This window comes from Pagrus major, chromosome 16, assembly GCF_040436345.1.
Source record: "Pagrus major chromosome 16, Pma_NU_1.0".
NCBI classification, from domain to species: domain Eukaryota; kingdom Metazoa; phylum Chordata; class Actinopteri; order Spariformes; family Sparidae; genus Pagrus; species Pagrus major.
The window spans coordinates 18497907-18519747 of NC_133230.1; the positions used below are offsets into that span (position 1 = coordinate 18497907).

A 21841-nucleotide genomic window follows, 5' to 3' on the forward strand; every position below is an offset into this window, starting at 1 on the left:
TGTCGTGTTCAGCTTTGTTAATTTACATGTTTTCATTTCAGACAAATTGTTCAACAAATACAATCTTTAGAATAAAATTTTTCATATCCACGTCTGCAGACTGAACTGATGGATCTGTGGTCGCTCGTCTCTTATTTCTTCTTGGCAGCCAGCAGGTTCGGTGCGGACACTTTAACTTTGCCCGGCATGTTTCTGGATAGATCAGCATCCTACAATACGGGTGATGTAAGAGGGGACACAGTTTGAATTGTATTAAAGAATAACAATCTAATATGTAATCAATCATTAGTTTGATCCCTGTTCCATTATATTGTAATCTGTCACTTCTTTTTTATACAGTTATTCACTATATTGTCAGAAAATAGTGAAAAAATGTCCAAACAGTTCAAACTTGAAAGCATTTTTTTTTCATAAATAATAAATTAAAGTGCTGATTTGTTTTCAAATAGGTCTAAATCACCTTGACACTGCGGAACAGGTCTTTCTCTCTGGTCGACGACTCTTTGGCTTTCATAAAGCTCAGAACTGCAGTGCGTGCAGCTGGTGGCAAGAAAAAATAAAATTAACATCACTTGATTCTAAAAGCACTGTAAAACATCAGGCAAAGGCTTTAAAAAACATTTCTATTAATCACTATTCTTACCTTTCCCTTTCTTCTGAGAACCTGGTGTCAGTTTCACTTTGTGTCTGTGGGAAAACAAATGGCTCATTTAGACCGTACGCTCCTCACATTCACTCTCTTACATGCAAAAGTAAATGTCACCTACTTGTAGTTGGTCAGGGAGGTGTATGGAGCACAGACTGGCACAGCGAACAGCAGCACGTCTTCGGCATGAGGCTGGCCCGTCAGAGAGGTGAGCAGGTTCTCTGCTTCCTAAGGCAGCACAAAGTAAAACTTAGGGTAGACTAACGCAGTTGAAAACGTACTATATGATGCCGAATTAACGTGTGTTTGTTCCCAAAACATTCTTTGAATTATTTAACAAACATATCCTAGAGCAAATACTCATTTCCTTTCCTTACAGAACTATTTATCCACAGTTAAGTGTTTACATTAAAAACTCACCTCTGCTCCGGGGTTGTCCTGGTCCACCTCATCCTCCTGAAAGAGATTACGCCGTTGATAAAGACTCAACATACAATACAAAACACATGTAGGTAGGTATTTATAAATCCATTTCTTAGTGAAAATCTGAAGTGTGTCAAGCACCTTTTCCTCCTGTTCAGCAGGAGCTCCCTCCTCTCCAGGCGGTCTCTCCTCAGTATCCTCCGCTCCTCCTATCTGCTCTGGTTTCTTCGCTGCTGTCTCCACGTTACGAGGTTTCTGAGGTGGTTTCTGAGGGGCCGGTTTCCTGACGGGTTCATCTTTCCCCTTCCCCTTCTTTCCTTTCTTCCCCTTATCCTTCTCTTCCTTGGTGGTACCAGCTGACTAAAGAAGTACAGCATTCAAAGTGTTAATAATAATTATTAATTAAACCTTTCTTGTTTATATTAATACACAGTGACAGCCTCCTCACCCCCAGCAGTTGCATCCTCAGCTCCCTGTCCTCTTCATCCTGGTCTTTGTACTTCTCTTTTATCTTCTTTAACTTGTTCTGGAGTGACAACAGGGAAGAAACACAAGAAACAACACAGACAGAAGAAGCTTTGTTTAAGTTCAAGATTGATCCATAATTATTATGACATGTAACTCTACTATTTCAGTCATGTCTTGAATATTTCTTAAATTTTCTTATAGAAATGAATACTGTAAACATAGAAATTGCAGCCTACTTTAAGCTAGATCTATTACAGATTACTGAATGTATATATACATGCTAACTATTTTTATATGTGTTTATTCTTGTTTTTATTGCATTTTTAGGAAATTTAAGTGTTTGATGCCTATTTTTATTCTTAGTAACAATTTTAGCTTTGGCATCTTCTTCAGTACTATTTTATCTCATTTTATTCCATCCAAATTGAATCTCCTTTAAATGTGTGAATTTGAAAAGATTTGTAAAATTAAAAGCACTGTGTATTGTTACAAGTAGTATGACTTTGTTTTAGATTTGGTCCCTAATAACAGGACACCTTATCTCCACACTGCTCTCTTACCCTTTGGCCTCTCTTCAGCGGCTGCTGGGAGGAGCCTCCTCCACCTTTGGATCCCTGATCGACCGCTGATCCGCCGGATGAAACCTCAGTCTTCTCTTCAGTCTTCTCCTCTGTGTCGAACCCTTCCTGCTTCTGCTTCTTCTTCTTCTCTTCTCTAGTGGCAAAGGCAACAAGGGATTCGATCGTTAACTGGTCCGTCAGAAATGTCTATAAGGGCTTTTTGGCATAAGCTTGACAGGAAAAAGTGCATGGTTTGCTGTGACTTATTGTACCTTCTCTGCCTTGCAGTCATGTGTTTCTTCCCCTGCGAGTCTACCTCCACCTAAGGAGAAATTAGTTAACATTATTATAAGTGTTGTATGATTTATGATTTTACTTAATATAATATATGTGGCCTAGGACTGTAACTAATTACCTGAGTGGTCACTTCCTTTTTGAAACCAGGGTTCTGAGCACTCCTAGAAATAAGGGGAGACAACTTCATTAAGAGCAGTTCATCGCCATGTGCAATGATGGTGTTTGTTTGAAGGAGCAGTGGTAACATTACCTGCTGGGCTGTAAATGAGGAAGGGAGATGGTCGTATCCGGAAAGCTGAACTCTTCACTTTCTTCATTCTTCATCTCCTCTTCCTCCTCCTCGTCTTCTTCTTTCCTGTCCTCCTCCTCTGCCTCCACGTTGTCCTCCTCAGGAACATCGTCCAGTTCTCGACTCGCACTATCATCCCCCTCAGCTTTCTTTTTGATCTTCTTTTCCATCTCTCCATCGCCTCCCTCACCCTGATCTTCATTACTGCTGTCATCACCTGCAGCAGGCAACAGAGTCGGTTACAACACCTGCATGTTGCTGTTACACACACAGTAAATAAAGTCAGGCATTTTGTGTTTGCTACCTATCAGCTCCTCTCCCTCCTCCAACAGCTCAGCAGTTTTGGACGCAACGTCCTCCATGTCTTCCTCTACGGTCTTCACCTTTCTCTCTCCTCGGTGCCGAAACACACTCAGCTCATCGACCTGTGCAGACACAAGAATAATACTTAATTGTTTGAAGATGAGAAAGAGTTCAAATGTGCTCATGATGGTATTTTACCTTGAAGAGGAATCCAAAGCCCATAATCAAGTAAGAAGGTGGCAGAAAGTTTTTCTTTCCTGGAGAGAAATAGATTAAATGTCAGACATTTTCTAATATTTTTCTTCGGTGAATTTACAAAATGTCGAAATTTTAATTTTAAATGTCTCATACCTCTGACCATGAAACTGCCGGTGGTTAGGTACTCTCCTGTGGGAGCAGTCTTAGACACCTAAAACAAAAGGAAAAATGGAAAATCAGTATTTCTAAACACCACAAGCTGGGAAATTTATCATCTGCTCAATATCGATGACTCACCTGATGATGATGAACCCACCAAGCACTGGTGATAATCTTGGCATCCCAAGCAGCACTGTAGCACACAGCCATAGTGCCAGCTTCTGTCAGGGTACGAGGAGGGATGGGGTCACCTGGAGCAGGAAGACAGAGGAAAAAATTAGGGGAAAAGTAACGTCACACACTGATGAAATGAAGTCAAATAGCAAAGAGAGACTGACAAGCCACGTGGTTTACCTGACGGGTTTTTGATCACACAGCTAGTTGCTCCGTGGAGGTCAGCATGAACGTAGAGATCACCTGACAAAGTAAAGGAACACATGAAGGGATAAACTTTTTGAAGGTGCTTACGTTTGAAGGTAAGAGTGTGTGTATTAATTCATTACCTGCCCGGAGGTAGCGTTTGACAATCATCTCGTTCTGCTGCTGATCTCTTCCTGCGATGACCAGATAATTCTCTGAGCTGATGAACCACAAGAACTTCTCAAACCTGCCAAAAAGGGGAGAAACGGCTGAGAGAATAAAAGACTCCACTTCTACATAAAAACAAAAAGGCCGGATCAAAGTCTAAATAGTTTAGATATACATGATAAAGTGTCTTACCAGTAGACCTTCCTGGCCTTCTGAATGGTAGTCACAGTCTGAACCTCTTTTAGTGTTTTCTGTGTTTTTTTCTCTGCAGACTTCATAGCCTTGAATGACACAAATAGAAGAACATGTTTATTGTTTGCTTACATTTTTTCATGCCTTAAACCTGAGTGTAGAATAAAACTGCTTTCTTACCTTATCTGCTGCTTCAATGGTTTTTTGTTCCTTCTTCTCAGCGCTGCGTTTGAAGTCATAGTATCTACAAAAAAAAAAACACAATGACACTGCTGTAAAAACAATTTCCCCCACATAATTCTCAATTCTGTGTCTAAAGGATTAAGTGCAAACCTACTTTTTGGCATTGGCATAAGCCGACAGGCCAAGATCCACATCCACTAACATGGGCTTGTTCCTTTGCAACTTCTTGTTCTGTCCTTTGTCTTTATTCTTGTTTTTCTTCCCTTTCTCCTCTACCACATCTTTTTTCTCCTCCTCTTCCTGGTCTTCCTCAGAAATGTATGGGTTCCTAGAGGAGAAAAGACACACGAGTCAAATGGTGTACAAAAAAAATAAAATGAGCCGAGTCGTCTGTGGTATTAAAGTGTCTTTATCAGTGAGGGTCTTACTTTAAAAGCATGGTGATATGGTTGGTCTGCAGCTTCAGATCCTTGATGGCGCAGGCCACAGGGTCCCCGGCAGCTTGTGCTTCTTTGACTATAATGCCGATCTCTGTCCAGTCCACCTGATTGGCCAGTGCACTGCGCACCACCTGCAGCGCCCTCTCTACCACAGGAAGGTTAATCTCCACCAGTTCACCCTTTATTCGGTCCATCTCCTGCAACACGTGAGACAAGATTTCTTGCATATGCGAGGTCGAGATAACTTTTAAAAGTATGGGAATGCAGGTGCCATTAAGTGCAGCGTTTACAGCACACAAAGCCAAAAGTTGCCTCTGATGCTGACCTGTGCTTGGTGCAAGGCCTCCAGTCTCTGCCCGTGGTCCCTCTTAACGTTTTCCAGCTTCTTCATAGCCTGTTTCTCCTGATGCAAGGCCTTCATGTCAATCTTCTGACTCTCCATCTTAGAAAAGAACTCATCCACTGCCTGAGTGAGAGGATAACACTGGATTCATATCACATTCTTGCAAAAAGTGTGAATTCATTGCGTAAAGAATAAGAAATCAATAAATTAAACAAATAAGCTAATATCTACCTTGTCAAAACTATCAAACTCCAAATAGGGGCTCTTTGCATGCTGGGCAAAAAGGAATGGGTGGAATTCATCATATCTGTAAGTAGACATCATAAATTGATTAATAAAGAACCAGCTAATAAAAATACGTTTAGTATTTTCATATGTAACATGCGTTACACAAAACAGGACTTACGTGAGCAGTTCTTCGCTGGGTTTGCCAGGAGTTAAGCTTGGTTTCTTCTCACTCTTTTGAATGATGTAACCCTTGAATAAAAAAACAAAACAGAGTGCGTTACTTTAACAGATCCAGTAGAGAGTCCTAAAGTACTTTTCCTCAAAAAAAAATCAAAAATGCTTACGAAAGATATCTTACTTTGCCACTGAAGTTCTCAGTCTTTTCCATATATGTTTCGGCAATCTGCAGAGCTTCCAGGATTTTAGGAGCAACTGCAAAAGTAGACGGATCAAATACTGTGTTTACATATTTAGAGAATGGATTTACAGAAGAACAACAGTGCAAATTATAAAATGTACAATTTTAAACTGGAACGACTACTTCCACTGGTCTGCTACTGCAATTAACCATACTCCAACGGCTCTACTGTACCTTGGGCAGCATCAGCTTGGCTGTCAACTTTAACAGAGCCCGACAATCCCGCCTCAATCAAACTGTGTTCAATCAGAGTGGCTCCATAGGCTGGAGAGGTGTTTGGAAATAAATTATTAAAAGAAGTTTAACATATTCAAACTTAAGAGAAATGTGTATCCATTATAGATTAATAATTGGTTGCCTTGCTACTTACGGAGGTGAGGGTTTAGGACCCTTTTCACTTGATCCCCATTCTGTGCACTGCTGAGGATTTCAGTGAGTCTACATTTTAAAAAAACATTAAGAGAGAATTAGTTTACACTGATATGAGGATAATATATAAACGGATGTCCATTTGGGCCACAAACTCAACAAGCACATATAAAGATGTGGTTACTTCTCTAAACTGATGAGAGGTTCAGGGGGTCGGGCACTCTCCACAGGGTACCGCTCTCTCACAGCAATCTTAACATCCTCTGCCTCTGCTGTACGAAACCGCAGCAGATTCAGGATGGTGTACTCGTGGTCTGCAAGAATGATGTTGCCCTGAAGTAAGGACAGGCCGACACATACACATTAGTGTACATCAGTGGCGTGGTTTGGTATGATCTGAACAGCACGTAAAGTTCGAGCCATACATCTCACAATGTTTTCTCACCCTGTCGTACAGTTCAATGATCAGGTGGTAGGCAGCCTCATCTGAGCCAAACTGGATGTCAACAATCCTGTCAATCCCGAGTTGCTTAATCTGGGTCAACCGGCGTGACTTCAGGTGTTTTCGACACTGTGGAGAAAGTTGTTTTAAACATTCTGTTTCATCATAACTGATCCATGAATAAACAATCACAGACCTGATAAGGGAAAAACTAAGACTTCATGAAAAGTCTCAGTGAAATCAGAATCACAATGCAAAATAGTATAAAAACCTAGAATACAGTTGAAATTTACTTGTAAAAAAGTTGGTCCGTCTTATTAAATAGGCAACAAGATGTTCTTACTTTCATGGCAAAGCCCGAAGGCATCATGTTCTTGGGCCATTCGAAGTCTGTAGAGTGAATTCGTGTCCCAGACTCGACGAGGAGAACAGCTTTGCTGTCAGGCCTGAGAATCAACATGACACTTGGTTAAACACACAGTCTGAAAGTGGTAAGAACAGAAAGTATATTTACTCAAGTGATGTACTTGTACTTCTGTTTCATGCTATTTTTTTCAAAGGAAAATACTGTACTATTCATTTCACATGTACTTGACAGCTATTAGATTCAGATTTTACAAAACACAATATGCGGTGAGCTAACACAATATGATGCACTGTTAAAGATTGTCTAAACTGAGCTACAATGCAGCTTAGATATAAATGCATCACCAATACTAATGGTTGTAGTGTATAATAATTCAGCACTGTGACAGACCCCCTCTCTTGCATAATGCATACTTTCACTTTAATAATTCAGTAGTTAGTGGTAATATTTACTTTCTTATACCCATTATAATCACAATTATGAATGCATGACTTGTATTCATAACTAAGTATTTTCATGTGCTAACTACCAGCTGTAAACAAGTTTTGGATGCAAGTTTTCAAGCTGTTCTTACTTTTGAAGCCGGATGAGATACGTCTTATTGTCGATGTCATACACGTTGTATACTCTCATGCCGATGTAGCTGTGAGGGGGTAAAAAATAAAGCAAAGCAAATAAATGAATGGCTGCAAAACATCTGTACACAAAGTCCACTTTAACGATGCTAGATTAGCTTAGCAACCCTGCTAGGGACAACAACACAAAAACACCTACTTGGCATTGACCTCGGCAATAACTGCCCTGATATCCACAGTGGTGAATCTTGTCTTCATGGTGGCAGAACAGCTGACAGCAGCTAGAAAAGGAAATGTAAACACTGAGGCAAATTATTCACATTTCTAGTGCAACATCAGCAAGGGAAACATGCAGGGAACTTGCGCGCATGCGCACAAGCTATGACGTTACGGAAGCCGACTTGGAGCAAAAAGGAGCAGGTCAACGCCTTTTAGACACAAGTGCGATAGTATGCGTAATTTTTTTAATTCACAACGGTGCCTGGGACCGTTTTACGACAACATGAACGACTGGAACAGCAGCCGTGATTTTGAAGGGACCGTTATGGATAATTTTTTTAATAATTTGCACTACTCAAACTGGCTTATTGGCGTGAAAAACATGGCAAGCCTTCAAAATGCATGCAAACCACCTAACAATAGAGGAAACGTTATGGACGCGGGGAATAACACGCTGCCTAATGGAAATACACCCGAGCAAGTGGTCACCCCCACCCACCTCAGGAAAGAAGGTACGCAGGTGAATTGTGCAGCTGTAAAGGCGTAAAGTCGTGTTAAATATAAAAGGCCCCGCGGCGAATAATTCTGCTTGACTGGCATTTTTCTTTTCTTACATGGCAGGGCATATTCTGCTATGTCAGTGCTTTTAATTGAGGATATTTTCAGCGCAGGAGTTTGTAGTTTCCTCCACGGGTCAGGGTGCAGGGCGAAGGCGTGCTCCGTTACCAAGGCGACGGTCAGCTAACAGGGCTCGCTAGCAAGCGTGGCTAAGCTAGCACCCGGATGTCAACTCTCGTGTCCTTTTGACACACCGACACGCAAAAACCTTTTTTTTTTTATTATTTATTTATTTTTTAATCGAAATGCATTGAAATGCACCGTCCAAATACGTGTGTCATGGATACTCGACTTACATGCGGCGGCCGAGACTCAAAGACATGCATTTTAATGTTATGACAGGTCTCAGATCAGAGAGAAATGTTTAGATCCTAATGCTGATGTTATCCGCTCTTGAACTGCTGGCTTTAACATTTGATCAAATCATTTTGATAACCGAGTCAAAAATTTGTTAAATCTAAAGACGTGATTTGATTAATCAAGAATATAATCATTAAAATTATTGTTAGTTGCAGCCCTGTTTTTAATTTACTGTGACATATGTAGACTAATTGATTGATTTTTAATCAAGAATGCCAAAAACACACTGGTTCCTGTGTGTTTAATGTTTAATATTGGCTGCTTTTTGTAGTTTTCTATGACAGTAAACTGCATTTTGGGAGTCTTAAACTGTTTGTTGGACAAAACAACCAATTTGGTTCTGGGAAATCAAGATTTTCATTATTTTCTGACATTCTTTTTTTATCATTTTAATTTTTTTGGCCTTTCATGGCTTTATGTGACAGGACTGCTTGAGATCTGAACCCTGGGCTGCTGCAGTGAGGAAACAGCCTCTGTACATGCTCCATCAACTGAGCTACTGGGGCGCCCCATTCATTCCTGACATTTTAAGACCAAATGATTGATCAAGAAAACAATCGGCAGACAAATTGATAATGTAGATAAGCATTAGTTGCAGCCCTATATGAATGCAGGGCTTCCAGCGGTGAATCAGATAAAAAAAAAAATCCTATCCCAATAAAATATTGGGCTTTAACATCCAAATAGGATTTACCTGTGCAGACTTGTTCAGTCACAAGCTGCTGCTAGTTATATTATAGATGTGTGTTCATGCAAAAGGTTCCCCTTTATCAGTCTTCTTCTCTGTGTTTAATTGTCGTGCAGGTTACAAAGCAATTAAGAAAATCGGGCAGGGGACATTCTCAGAGGTGGTGAAAACTCTGAGCCTTAAAGATTTGAAGTTCTACGCATGTAAAACATTGAAGCAGACAATAAACAGGTATGTATTCTGTGACCGGATGACCTTTGCACAGGCAATCAGTGGTGCGTTTCCTGAGCCATGCGTCTGTGGACCCTTGACACTTGAGTCAGCAGCTTGTAACCCCCTTTGCCTTAAGTATCCTATTAGATGTCAGCTTCCTCCGCCTTTGACCTTGTAGTGATGAGGTCACAATAGATTGCCTGAAATGTGAGTTGTCTGTGCACTGGTGTTTAACCTGACTGCCCTTTAAACCTGTGCAACCATTCATCTTGTTAAATTTTAAATTTGCATCATGTTCCTGTCATATTAAGCTGTGAATATGACCCATTAGTCCTCGTCCACACTACACATTTTTTCATGCAAAGTAAGCAGATATGCAATCTGACTATACAATTAACTTTATTACATGTATACACCTGTCAAACGCAATGTGCAAATGTCACCTGTTTTCCGTCATCAAGTCTGGAGCAGGCCAAAAACCTGCGGGAAGTCCAGGTAATGAGGAGACTGAGCCCGCATGCAAATATCATCCAGCTACATGATCTGATTTTGTGAGTACTGGAGTGTCATCTATTGTGAAGTTGTTGTATTGCCTCAAGCAAGTTTCATGTGGCGTGTCATATTAATCTAATACGATGTTTCAGCAACAAAGATACTGGAACTGTGTCTCTGATTTGTGATCTGATGGAGATGAACATCCATGAGTTCATACAAGGTAAGTCTGCGAGTATGAAAAGCATTATAATAAGTTCATTATAAGGGTGACGTGGAAAGATGGAGATGTCGTCTTTCAGTCAAGTTTTGGGTGAGTTATGGGCTGATGTTAGTTCTTCATTCCTTGCAGAAAGAGAAACACCACTGCCTGACCATATGGTACAGAACTACATGTACCAGCTTTGCAAGGCACTTAAACACATGCACAGGTAGTTATGAAAGCGCTTCAGTTCACATGAAACGTTAAAATAAACACATTAAGTATGCTGACATTGTTTTCCCCAATATCCCTCTTTTTTTGTTGCAGCTATGGGATCTTTCACAGAGATGTGAAGCCAGAAAACATCCTCATCAAAGTGAGATGCATCATGATCGTAATTTGCTTGACAGAAACACAACAGTGGTACTCTGGTTCTGGGTCATACATATTTTAAAATTTATTTTGCAGCAAAACAGTCTGAAGCTCGGTGACTTCGGCTTATGTTTGAGTGTGTCCTCCAGGCCCCCGCACACAGAGTACATCTCCACACGCTGGTACAGAGCCCCAGAGTGCCTGCTCACTAGTGGGTACTACGACTTTAAGATGGACCTGTGGAGTGCTGGTTGTGTCTTCTTTGAGATCATGAGGTACCTCTGCAGGGAGAGGGCACAACTTTTCACCTGTAGTACCTAAATAGGACAACAGTTCATGGGCTCATAAGACAAGACTGGTTATTCTTGATTACATGTTCAGTTTTCTTTCTTTGTTACTTGAGAAATCCTTTCTGCCTCCAGAGATGTAAACAAATTGTTGTGTAAATACCTTTGTTGCGGCTTACAGATTGATCTATACCCATGTGTTTTAGTTTGAAACCTCTCTTCCCTGGAACCAGCGAGTTGGACCAGGTTGATAAGATCCACAACGTGTTGGGGACACCAGATCAAAGCATCCTCCAAAAGTTCAAGCGGTAAGTGTTCCTTGTTTTTATAGGTCAATTGTAATTATTATTATCACATTAATAAAAATAATTATTGTATAATTATTTTTTATGTGCTTTAAAGATATGACTTCTCATTGTTTTTGTTCAACGTCTGGCAGATCTACAGCACTGGATTTCAACTTCACCCCTAGAAAAGGCACCGGTATCTCACGGTTGATCCCCAGCTGCCCTGCTCCGGCTCTGTCGCTGCTCTATCAGATGCTCGCCTACGACCCCAATGAACGCATCAGTGCAGGGACAGCCCTGCAGCACACATGCTTTAGGGAAATCAGGTAGACCATGCAAATCAAAAACAATTCACCACCCTGCAGCTTTTGAATGAAATTTGCATGACATTAATTGCCAGGTTGGTTGGTAAGACAAAAACTGTGGAAGGAGTTTAAAGCTGGGGTTGGTAAGGTAAGAGGCATGCGTTCTTTCTTTCTTTCTTCTTTCTGTCAGAACATTTAATTTCTGTTGGGATGTTAAGAGATCGTTATACTCCGCACCAGCGATGGTCGTGGCCCGAGGCATTATGTTTCCGGGTTGTCCATAAGTCCGTCTCATTCTCTTGAATGCGATATCTCAAGAGCGCCTTGAGGGAGTTTCTTCAAATTTGGCACAAGTATTCACTTGGACTCAAGTGATTAGAATTTGGTGGTCAAAGGTCAAGGTCATTTTGACCTCACAAAGCACTTTTTTGGCCAAAATAACTCACCAACCATAGCTTTAATAAAAACAAAAATGTAATAATTATACCCTGTCCATTGTAATAGAAGTATTGCCTTTTTCTCCCAGGCTGGCAGAGCAGAATCCCGAGTCTCCTCGAAGACTTTACGGCCCTGCATCCTCAGACCACATCTGGCGCCCAAGGCACACAACTTTAATGAGTGTAAGTCGAATTTCTAATGGTCAGCGTTTAAGTCAGCTGAAGTGAAAATGTCCAAAATGATTCAAACTGGTACCATCGCTACCTTCCCCTTGGCTTTTTACATTTTTTTAAATCAAAAAAGTTCAAAATTAACCAAGAGCACTATCTAATTAAGTAAAACATAGTTGACATGTTTTTAAAATGCTTGCTATGTTGTATTGAGGGGGAAAAGAGCAATGTCAAATTAATATAACTGAACAAGTGCCATGAAAGTGGTCATTAAGGGATTTGATTTGGCATTCAAGCTGCATTTCCTCTCTTCACAGCCCCGAGATGAGTCGCACTGCACAGCTTTCAATGCCTTCTACTTGCCACCTCTGGATAAGAGACCTAGAGACTACTGAAAGCCAAAAACACCGTAAAAATGGCCTTTTAAAAACAAGAGAGTCTGTATTAAAGAAACGCAATGTGCACTCCACACAAACAGTATAAAGTCTGTCATATTATGTTGGATTAAGAGTGTGTAGTGTAGTTAAGACCTCAGTTTTACTTGACTTAGGCAGGTGTTACATGTTTACAATTGTTTATAATTATTCTTCAATCTGAGCCTATTACACAAGCAAAGCAATAAGATATTAAACATGTGAACAGCTGTTTACCAGGTCAATTAAAGGGTGCAACTTCTTTGATGAGGGAGCAGGGTCAGCGCCTTTAAAAAGTAGTCATACTCCAAGAAGGAGTACTACTATCAAACAAATCTCCAGTGAAGAAATAGAGAACTATGATTCTGGGATAGGAAACAAGAACATTTTAAACATCACATGGGTATGTTAATGTCCTGGAGGGACTGAGGGGTTGACTACTTTTTATAGGCACTATATACTTGTGATAATTTTTTTTTTAATAGCTGTGAATGAGCTGATTTGTAGGGCAACAGTCTTCCTGTACAAAGGTAAACAGCAAAAACATTCACATTAAGTGCTTTGCAATTATTCCGAAGGCACAGCATTGGGGGAACTAGTTCATAGGGAGACACTGTCATAGCCGTCTGCAGGCAACAAAACCCAGAATGCAAATAGTTGTTAACAAAAAAAGACTTGCATTTCAGATCAGTGATGTATGTGAAAACATCTGTGTTTGCAGATGGGGGCCTTAAGAAAGTCCTGAATATTTTTTTCTGTGATGATTTGTTTATAATGTAGCTTGACCACCTCCTCACTTGAAGCATTGTGGTTTAAAAAAACAAAGGAAGTACCATTTCATTCAGAGCTGTGAGCTCATTAACATGAACTGTGACTCTGTCTGCACTTTATTTTTGTTGGTTATTGTGGCGCATAAACAGATTTAAAAAAAAGTCAAGTATGTGTGATGTTGTCATTAACTTGTCTGCGTAACCTCCTGCCACAAAAAATGTTGAGAACAAAATGATAAGAATTGTGATTTGTTTGGGAAAAAAATGCATTATAGAGTGGGAAATATAAAATGTAATCCACTTTGAAACTATGTCTGCCTCACCAACTCTCTGTCTAGTGCAGGGGCCACTGGACTTTTCATGGCACCCACAAGGATTGGTTATTATCACACAAAAATAAAGTACATAATACTGCGGTAGTGTCAAATGGGAAAAGACTTGTTAGTTTTATCTCAAGTTTCTTATGAGAAATCTTTCCTGTGACTTTTGTTAAAGGTCCAGTGTGCAGGATTTAGTGCCACGTAGTAGTGTTGTTGCAGATTGTAACTAACTGAACACCCCTCGTCTCACCCTCTCCCACGTTTGGCTGATAAAATGCAAAAGAAACGCCAATCGAAAACACAAGGATTCTTTTTTTGATGATTACACACTAATGAAAACATAATTATGAATGTTATATTCATTTCCTGCCCCTAAATACCCCCCAAATCCTACAAACTGGACCTTTATAATAAGTAAAAAAGAGCCATATCAAGTTAAAAGGTGCAATATGTAAGAATTGCCCACCTGTTGATACTCCAAACAAATAGTGGACAGCATTTTATTGGAGCAACTGCTGTTCCGTACTGGGAGTTAAGAGCATCAGGGGAGCATTGGTGTTGTTCCACCACTAGCACTGGAGTTTCTTACTGAGGGAGGAGGTTTTTTTTAGGCCCGGGACAGGATGACCCAGCGAGGAATGCCGAGTGCCACAGCCAGGTGAGCGGGCAACTAAACCGGGATCAACAGCCTCTCAGTGACCACGGACAGACTGGGAATGTTTTTAACCTAAACAGTCTTAAATATTGCACCTTTAAGGAGTCTTGAGATTCAATACTTGTCTTTGAGAGTTCCCAAGACTTCCATACTTGAAAGCTCCTGTCGTGCACTTATTTGACACTGTAACCAATTTCAACACCAGAGGCATTACAAGTTTGTTATGTAAATACAGTGTATGTGACACAAAAAAGAACAGAAAACAGTGTATTCAAGATTATTTTAATATTATTAATATGTATACTTTAGGCTTTAGAAATATAACTATCAATGACAAAACTTCCACTGGAGTAATGGTAGTTTGCTTAGGCCCCCATCAAATCAATTAATTACAATATACACATTATGATACAGAGCAGATTTGAATCTGAAATAATATTAAAATAAATGCTCAATAGATAAAGGTTTTAATAGTTTTTATCATTTTCTCCAACCTACTGTATTAGCCATCTGTGAGTTCTGAGCACACCCAAAAATGTAAAGCCATTTTCTTCTAATAAACTAATTTTAAGTGCAAACATTTTTTTTTTCTTTAAAAAGACTCTGATTGCAGCATCCAGCTTTATAGATTCAGATTTCAAGACTGAGGATGTTAAAGCCGAGTGCAACAAGGCAGTCCTCAACCCTCTTTTTTTTTGTTCCATTAGAGTAGTTATAAAAACAAACAACAAAATAACTAACAAATCAGTGCAAAGTCGTAATGGAGAGATTCTACTCAAGAAAAGACAGAAGTGGTGGGTGAATGTGGATGGATGCAAAATTTTCAGATGCTTACGCACTTGGTCATAAAAGGATAGTTCACCCAAGAGTCATATTTTAATCAGTAACCCTGAGCCGAGACCAGGCCACGCCATTTGGTAAAAAAAAAAAAAAACCCAGGGGGTTCACACAGATTATGAAAATTAAATGAACTATCCTTTTAATCTCAAGCCACAATTGTCTGGTTCGCATCTAACAAAGCCAAGCTTTTATTTCCAGAGGGGACAACAGTCTGATGAGATCTGACATGAAAGAAAGATTTTTAAAACTCTAAAATGTGTTAAAACTCCAGACAACAGAACAATAGTACATCAGCGCAACAGTCCACCATTGCACCACACCTTCTCTTGCTTCATTCCTCCACTAGGTCAAGTGAGTGATAAACGAAAAAGAACAGAAAAGCCATTAACAAAATCGTAGGAGGGGATAGGGCAGGGAGGGGTATCAAAGAAAAGGAAAACTTGCAATGCTTGCAGGGTGAAGAGCAGCATCAGACTCTGGGTTGCAGGGTTCTTTAGCAGCAGAAATATTGTGGCTATACTACTGTTCCACTGGGAGAGCTGGCTTGGTTTTGGGATGACAATAAACCCTGGAAAAAGGAAAACAAGGAGATTTGCATTGGGAAAGTTCACAAACTGTAGCAAAAAATCAAGCAACAAATAGGATACTGTTGCAAATAGCAATTGCAGATAGCGACAAATTAGCCTCTGGCCGCTTCTTTCCATGTCATGGTCCGCTGCATTTAATTAAAAGCCTGCGCACAGCAGTCAGAGTGGCGTGTACAGTGTGACACTAATTATGTCTTTGAGAGGTTTGCTTGATCAAGGCACTTCTAATGTTTTAACATGGAAAACTGGGGCTGCAAATATCAACATTTCGTCTACAAAATGTCTAAAAATTGTCTCATCACAATTTCCCAGAGGCCAAAGTGACGTCTTCGTTTGCTTCTTTAGTGCAACCAACAGTCCAAAACCCAATGACTCTGTATTTTCTACCATAAATGACAAAGAAAAGCAGCAAATCCTGACAGAAGCTGTAACCAGCATTTTTTAACTTTTACATTTTTGCTTGAAAAATTACAAATGATTATCAAAACAGTTGCAGCTCTGGGGCGAACTTACTCAACTGTTTAGCCTTATATTGTTATTGCATTTTGGCTAATACACACTGAATCTTCCACCATAAAAACTTCCAACTTGCACACCAAATCAAACTTTTGCTGTATAAAGTGGTGTATTCATCAGAATGTATACAATTTCTCACTCCTTTTCTCACTCCTCAATATCACAGCATTGTTTGTGTCCTCATTTTACTGAACAGACTAGAATTTTAGAATACTTTTGCCTCGAGTGATTGTTAATGTCTGACTCTGACAAAAGTAAGAATGTGTCTCGACTCACTAGCCTTCAGACTGCCTGTTTGTTCCAGATCCACTAACTATCATGTGCCTCGTTCTGGCAAGATCTCTCAAAACACACAGACAAAAGGGAAGTATACGAGGGTGTATACACACATTAAGCTGTAAGCATGTGAGAAACCGCAGAGACTCTTTGGGCATATACAGAGGCATTTGCATAAAAGCTGAAATGTGAGAGTGTATGCAGATGACTTCTTGGCTATGCTGCTATGCATTGTGGGATGATTATGATGAACCAATGAACACACTTCATATGGATTAACGTCTTATTTCCCCTCACAGGTCTACACAGGAAATCCTCCTTATCAGACTGTATTATATAACCAGACTGGGGTATTTTCATAGCATTGGTTATATCTGAAACTTAGGCATAATTGGTCTTTCATTGGAAAGCTGATGTGCATTAAACAAAGTCTGATATGTTCCTTGCCTGCCTGCAGAGAGAGACAATCTGACTATAAAAGCTAACAAATGCTTTTCAAAATGTCCACAGTTTATTTTATGCTTCCAGTATATGTCTTGATTTTTACTTACAGCCCACCAACTGATTTTAGGACAGCTAAAGACTGACAGACATAACATTATTTATCACGTCAACTTTCCCCCACATTTCCTACATTAAAAAGAACTTACCACTTTGCCTGGCCTCGCCCATGTGCAAATAAATCCCTCCTGACAAGCAGTCACTAAACAGTCCTCTAAAAATATGAGTACAGTCAGTCTCTCGTGTGCTATCTTTTTACAGATGAGGGGCTCAAGGAGGGGCACATCCTCCATGCGCGGGCACAGCAGCGTGCCCAGAGTCTTAGCAGGGTCTGTTTTGGTTTTTGTCAGCAGGTTTAGCTTGTCGCTGCTCTTGCTGCTGATGTGGCCCATGCTGTGGTTGCGTTTGTGGTCCTTCTCATGGTGGCGTTCCTTCCGATCATGGAGTGACAGTGTGGCAAACTTACTCACGCCTGTAGCGATGGCGCTGTCCATAATACCACTGCCAATGCCACCACCACTGCCAGCCTTGTTGGTGTTGTTTGCTGTTGTTGTGGTGGTGGTGCCGGCTGAATGGGGTAGGCTGTTGGAGCGTGGTAATGTAGTAGAGAGGGAGTTAATGCCAGGAGTATTGGCACCACTGTTGTTTCCGTTAGTAGTGTTACTAGAGGTGTTAGTGATTATTGTAGCACCCGCAGGGGGGCTGGTAGCATTCATCACGTTAGTGTGTGTTCGTGTCCGTGAGAGCGGAAGATGGGGAAAAAGGATGTCCTCAGTGAGATCCCATAGGCAAAGCTGAGTGTCCTGGCCCACTGAGCCAAACCGGTAAGTGACACTAACAGGCCGGCTGTCCGTGGAGTTGCGCTTGGAGAGTCGAGACTGCGTGCTGTTGGCCCGGTCCCGTCCAAAGTGGATCATCTGATCCTGGAAGTCCTCATCGCTGCCGCTGAACTCCATTGGGTCACTCTCTTCCACACTGGTGGTGTAGTGGTCAAATGCCACCACACTCACCCATGACTTGTGCCCGTGACCTCGGGCGATAACTCTGCAGTCCAAAAACGACCACACAGTCACTAGATCGTCCTCTCCACCTGCAACAATGTATTTCCCATCAGGGCTCCAGCACACACACAACAAGCCACCAAAGTAGCTCTTCATGGTGCCGTGAAGCTCAACCGCGTCAAAGTTGAAGACCCGTAGGAAGCCATCTTGGCTAACACAGGCTAGGAACTTCCCATCTGGAGAGAAGGCAAACTCATTCAGAGCCCCCTCGCCGACTGTCCATTTAAGGAGAGGGTTCCGCGTGGATTTACTCTTACAAGTGTGGACAGAGTAGTTCTCTCCCTGTTTTAGCAGCTGGTAGTGTGGCGCCGTGGTGCCACATGTATGCTCCACGTTGTACAGGTACATGTTCCCACTGGCATGAGAGACCAGAAACAGGCTCTCAGAGCCTGGCACCCATTTCACGCATGTTACTCTGGACTTGTCTATAAGTCTCTGGCAGGAGGAAAGGAAGGTTGAAGTTTGAGAGGCAGACAGGGGGAGAGAGCAGAGGAGGGAGGGGAGAGGAATAACAACAATGTTAGTCCAGTATCATCAGAAAATTCATTTTCTAATACATACAATACTTTTAAAGTCTTAAATCTTTGGCAATGTTATGTTTAAAGGCATTGGGTAGAGAGAACAGAAAAGGTAATATAAAGTACAGGAAAAGCTATGGGAAATCCTGTGAACACATTAACTTTTTGGCATTCAGATGCTTTACAGAATGGATATAAACAGTACTACTATGATCAATTCCTCTACTGACCAATACCTGCTACCTGAGGAACACAGAACTCTTAGTGATCTAACATCTGTCATTCATGGACCTACCTCTTCATTGAAGAGCTTGCTTGTTTCCTTCTTGATGGGGTCAATGAGCTGTACCTGTCCTGCTGAGAAACCCACCAGCAGGGACACACTCTCCGCTGTGGCTGTGAGGTGGTTGAAGTCATGACAGGTGGGCTGCGTTCCCTTGTAGATGCGCTTGTCTATGGGCTTGCTCAGGTCAGCAGCCTGAAGAGAAAAATACATGAACGCACATGGAGTGCAATACCCTTTTAAAATATCAAAAATAACTTTTTTTTCCCTGTACTTCATTGCAAACACACTGAACTAGAGGAGCTGAAGGGTTGAATGTTAATGAATCACATTTATTATAAAGAAAACGCTCATCTGAAACACAAAATAGTTCTGCATGATCTTTATCAACACATCAACTAGCTGACAGTCGGCAAGTTAAAATAAGGAGGAACTCGAGTATAGAGGTACGTCTTTTTGCTGCAGATGGGTAGATGCTAGCGGTCTATGATGATGTCGAGCTTCTTTCTGAGGTCGGGGAAACAGTATTTTACTACTGCAACAAGACACCCTAGGCATGTACTGTAGATAACCAGTATAACTGTTCCATTTGTTAATGATTTACAGTTTACACTACTCATAGAATGGAAAATTCGCTGAGTGTAAGATGATGACTCAGTGGTTCCTCCATTACTGTTGGATGTGGCACTGAGTGTTTCTGTCTCACCTCAGAGACACAAAATGTCAAACCAAGTCTTAAAAGTAGTTTAAATCAAGAGTCCAGTCCAAAACACAGTATCTATGCCTCACAAGAGCATGCATGGTATTAAGCCAACAGTGTTGAAGAATACTTCAAGTGTGGTTGTGTGTGAGTTTTATGGATTTACACACAAGAAATAAACAAGTCTTCGAGAGCTGCTGGCTTTGTTTAATGCTGGCTGTGATACAAAGGACAGTCTAACTATTTTTGTTTTGAACCTGTAGCAAAGTATCTGCTCCTGCAAATCATATCAGATACGTAAAATTGCCAATCTTTTTCAGCTGAGGGATGGGACAAATAATCAATAAGGTGACGTATTAAGAACATTTTCTGACATCTTACTTATTCTTGGTTGTCTTTATGCCATTAACTACAAACTCTTGATTTAAAAAATCATAAAACAGTCAAACACTCTGTCATAAATGTGGCATAAACTGGTTTCAGCTGACACATCAGAGGTTGACAGGAATCAGCTGACTTCTAAGTTAAAGCAATGTGTCACAGCCTTATGCCATAACATGTGCATGTCATGTGTGTCATCACTGCAATACAAAACAGCACTAGACTGGCTAAAGGCTGAACTACTAGAAATTAGAATAAATGTAGCATTAGGCAGAGCGTCTATCAAGATAGTCCTAAACTACATCAGGAGTTTGAGGGCAATGTAGTGATAATAGTGAGTAATCATGTCATTCCTACTTGTACTCCACCCTCTATTAAACTAGAAAAGCCTCACATATTTGTCAGAGACAACTTTCACCATGACTTAAATGACTTATTTGTTAGTGACTTAACATAACGCAGAAATATAAATCTACTCTGCAGTGACTGAGCTTTTAAAAGATGATCCCCTTTAACTGCGGATGCTTTACCAGATATGCTCCATCATACATAGCACAAGTTAGCATTTCTCTACAAGCAGAGCAGTCAGCTAGTTTGATCAGCTCATCCACTCTGTCCAGAAATATCCCCAAGCAAAAAGCCGAGTGCCACGATATGAAAAGATGACGGCAGCAGTTAGCTTGTTAGCCAAATGACTGTCCATACACTCATATCTGCATCACTGTTGTTTGTGGACAGCTGTCAATCAAAAGGCGTCGACAGGTGTTATGGGTGTCAGCGTTGAACTGTCAGTGTCATCACAAACTACAACCACTACAGCAGCAATTTCGACCCTGACAACTTAAATAAAATGAAAAAGGTCAACTTTATCCTGGTGATCGTTACCCAACCTCACGAATGCCTCTAACCGGTCAAACTAACACAGAGTGACGGACTGGGGACGGAATTTAGCCCCTGGCCTCGGGGTAGCTACTGGCTTGCTAACGCTAGCTAGTTGCGTTGGCTAGCTAACTAGTAGGCTAGCTTCAAGCTAACTAGGTGTCAGCTAATTTCAAAGTCAAGCACCTGTCGGAGTTATTTACTACAGACAGCACAAGCCTGAAGCTCAGCAACAGCTCAGGCAGCAGTGATGTTTTTCTCAACATGAAGTATCGCGAATTTCCGCTGACATTAGCCGCGTTAGCATGCTACCTTTCTAACGCCTTTGTAGATGTAGAAGTAGAGCTCACGGCCCACATTGAAACAGATCCTGTCGCCGTTGCCCGACTGGTCGTTGACGTTCACGAAGGAGACCTTGACGGGGTTGGAGCCTTGCGAGTTGAAAGGCACCCTGTTAGGACGGCTGTATTCGGAGTGAGTGAGGAGTTTGTAGACGCCTTCCCGAGTGGTGAACTGAGTTTTAATTTCGTTCATCTCCTTCCCTCCTCCCTCCGCCGCCATCTTTGAAATTAACATTCATCCCTTTCCCCCCGGCCGGATCTTACGCACGGAGGGAAACGGGGATTCCGACTCTCTCGTTCCCCCCAATGGTTCACCGGGGAACTGGTGGAGGAGGATACGATAGTAGCTATTTTAAAATAATAAATAATAATTAAGAATAATTTTAGAATAACTTTTAAACAATGCAGCAAGAGTATGGTGTGTTTAACTTTGGCGGTAAGTTGTATACATGTTTAAAGGGGCACTATGTAGCTTTACAAACTCAGGTCCCAGGACACTGTTTGAAGCAAGAAAGGTGGCAGGGTCCGCCACATGTAAAAACAAAAAGTCAAAACAATATGTTTTGTCCTTTAAAGTCAGTTTGTGTATTCAGTCATGAAAACAGAAAGAGTTTGTTTATTTTATTTGTTTAGACTCTTCTTCCCCCAAAACTGCATAGTGCTCCTTTAAAGAAAGGTTGTTTTTGTTTCTTTTCTTTTTTAAATACTACAATATTTTATT

The 21841-nt window shown here is 41.0% G+C and overlaps 3 protein-coding genes across 3 annotated transcripts; 1 reads left to right on the top strand and 2 right to left on the bottom strand.

Annotated features, from left to right (window-relative positions):
• Positions 1-2: 2 nt before the first annotated feature.
• On the bottom strand, positions 3-7787 carry LOC141010165 (ribosome quality control complex subunit NEMF). The gene is made up of 32 exons (XM_073483032.1): positions 7628-7787; positions 7428-7496; positions 6830-6932; positions 6490-6615; positions 6229-6377; positions 6046-6113; positions 5850-5939; positions 5616-5689; positions 5436-5506; positions 5261-5336; positions 5012-5152; positions 4675-4883; positions 4401-4574; positions 4244-4307; positions 4064-4152; positions 3847-3950; positions 3698-3760; positions 3482-3594; positions 3338-3395; positions 3185-3243; positions 2988-3108; positions 2645-2900; positions 2513-2555; positions 2370-2419; positions 2098-2251; positions 1518-1595; positions 1211-1429; positions 1067-1102; positions 768-874; positions 644-687; positions 461-540; positions 3-209 (listed from the first exon to the last, which is right to left on the bottom strand). Exons 1-32 carry the CDS (start codon positions 7684-7686, stop codon positions 132-134), a joined length of 3225 nt encoding a protein of 1074 aa, XP_073339133.1. The 5' UTR covers positions 7687-7787; the 3' UTR covers positions 3-131.
• Positions 7788-7953: 166 nt separating this feature from the next.
• Positions 7954-13425, top strand: LOC141010946 (MAPK/MAK/MRK overlapping kinase-like). The gene is made up of 11 exons (XM_073484113.1): positions 7954-8159; positions 9430-9544; positions 9988-10077; positions 10171-10241; positions 10371-10449; positions 10548-10596; positions 10689-10867; positions 11086-11187; positions 11319-11492; positions 11998-12091; positions 12397-13425. The coding sequence occupies exons 1-11, from the start codon at positions 7973-7975 to the stop codon at positions 12472-12474; spliced, it is 1218 nt and encodes a 405-aa protein (XP_073340214.1). The 5' UTR covers positions 7954-7972; the 3' UTR covers positions 12475-13425.
• Positions 13426-14503: 1078 nt separating this feature from the next.
• wdr20a (WD repeat domain 20a) lies at positions 14504-21359 on the bottom strand. Its single transcript, XM_073484147.1, has 4 exons — positions 21092-21359; positions 18832-19014; positions 17107-18453; positions 14504-15645 (listed from the first exon to the last, which is right to left on the bottom strand). Exons 1-4 carry the CDS (start codon positions 21353-21355, stop codon positions 15592-15594), a joined length of 1848 nt encoding a protein of 615 aa, XP_073340248.1. The 5' UTR covers positions 21356-21359; the 3' UTR covers positions 14504-15591.
• Positions 21360-21841: the final 482 nt, after the last annotated feature.

What these genes read in the sequence shown, in the direction of transcription:
- wdr20a (XM_073484147.1), bottom strand. Translation starts at nt 21,355, where the DNA reads ATGTTAATTTCAAAGATGGCGGCGGAGGGAGGAGGGAAGGAGATGAAC. An exon ending in TCTACAAAGGCGTTAGAAAG is followed by an intron (nt 19,015 to 21,091) that starts GTAGCATGCTAA and finishes TTTTCTCTTCAG; the next exon opens with GCTGCTGACCTGAGCAAGCC. An exon ending in GCAAGCTCTTCAATGAAGAG is followed by an intron (nt 18,454 to 18,831) that starts GTAGGTCCATGA and finishes TCCTCCTGCCAG; the next exon opens with AGACTTATAGACAAGTCCAG.
- LOC141010946 (XM_073484113.1), top strand. Translation starts at nt 7,973, where the DNA reads ATGGATAATTTTTTTAATAATTTGCACTACTCAAACTGGCTTATTGGC. An exon ending in CACCCACCTCAGGAAAGAAG is followed by an intron (nt 8,160 to 9,429) that starts GTACGCAGGTGA and finishes ATTGTCGTGCAG; the next exon opens with GTTACAAAGCAATTAAGAAA. An exon ending in ATCCTCCAAAAGTTCAAGCG is followed by an intron (nt 11,188 to 11,318) that starts GTAAGTGTTCCT and finishes AACGTCTGGCAG; the next exon opens with ATCTACAGCACTGGATTTCA.
- LOC141010165 (XM_073483032.1), bottom strand. Translation starts at nt 7,686, where the DNA reads ATGAAGACAAGATTCACCACTGTGGATATCAGGGCAGTTATTGCCGAG. An exon ending in ATTGCCGAGGTCAATGCCAA is followed by an intron (nt 7,497 to 7,627) that starts GTAGGTGTTTTT and finishes ACCCCCTCACAG; the next exon opens with CTACATCGGCATGAGAGTAT. An exon ending in TGAGGATGCAACTGCTGGGG is followed by an intron (nt 1,430 to 1,517) that starts GTGAGGAGGCTG and finishes GTACTTCTTTAG; the next exon opens with TCAGCTGGTACCACCAAGGA.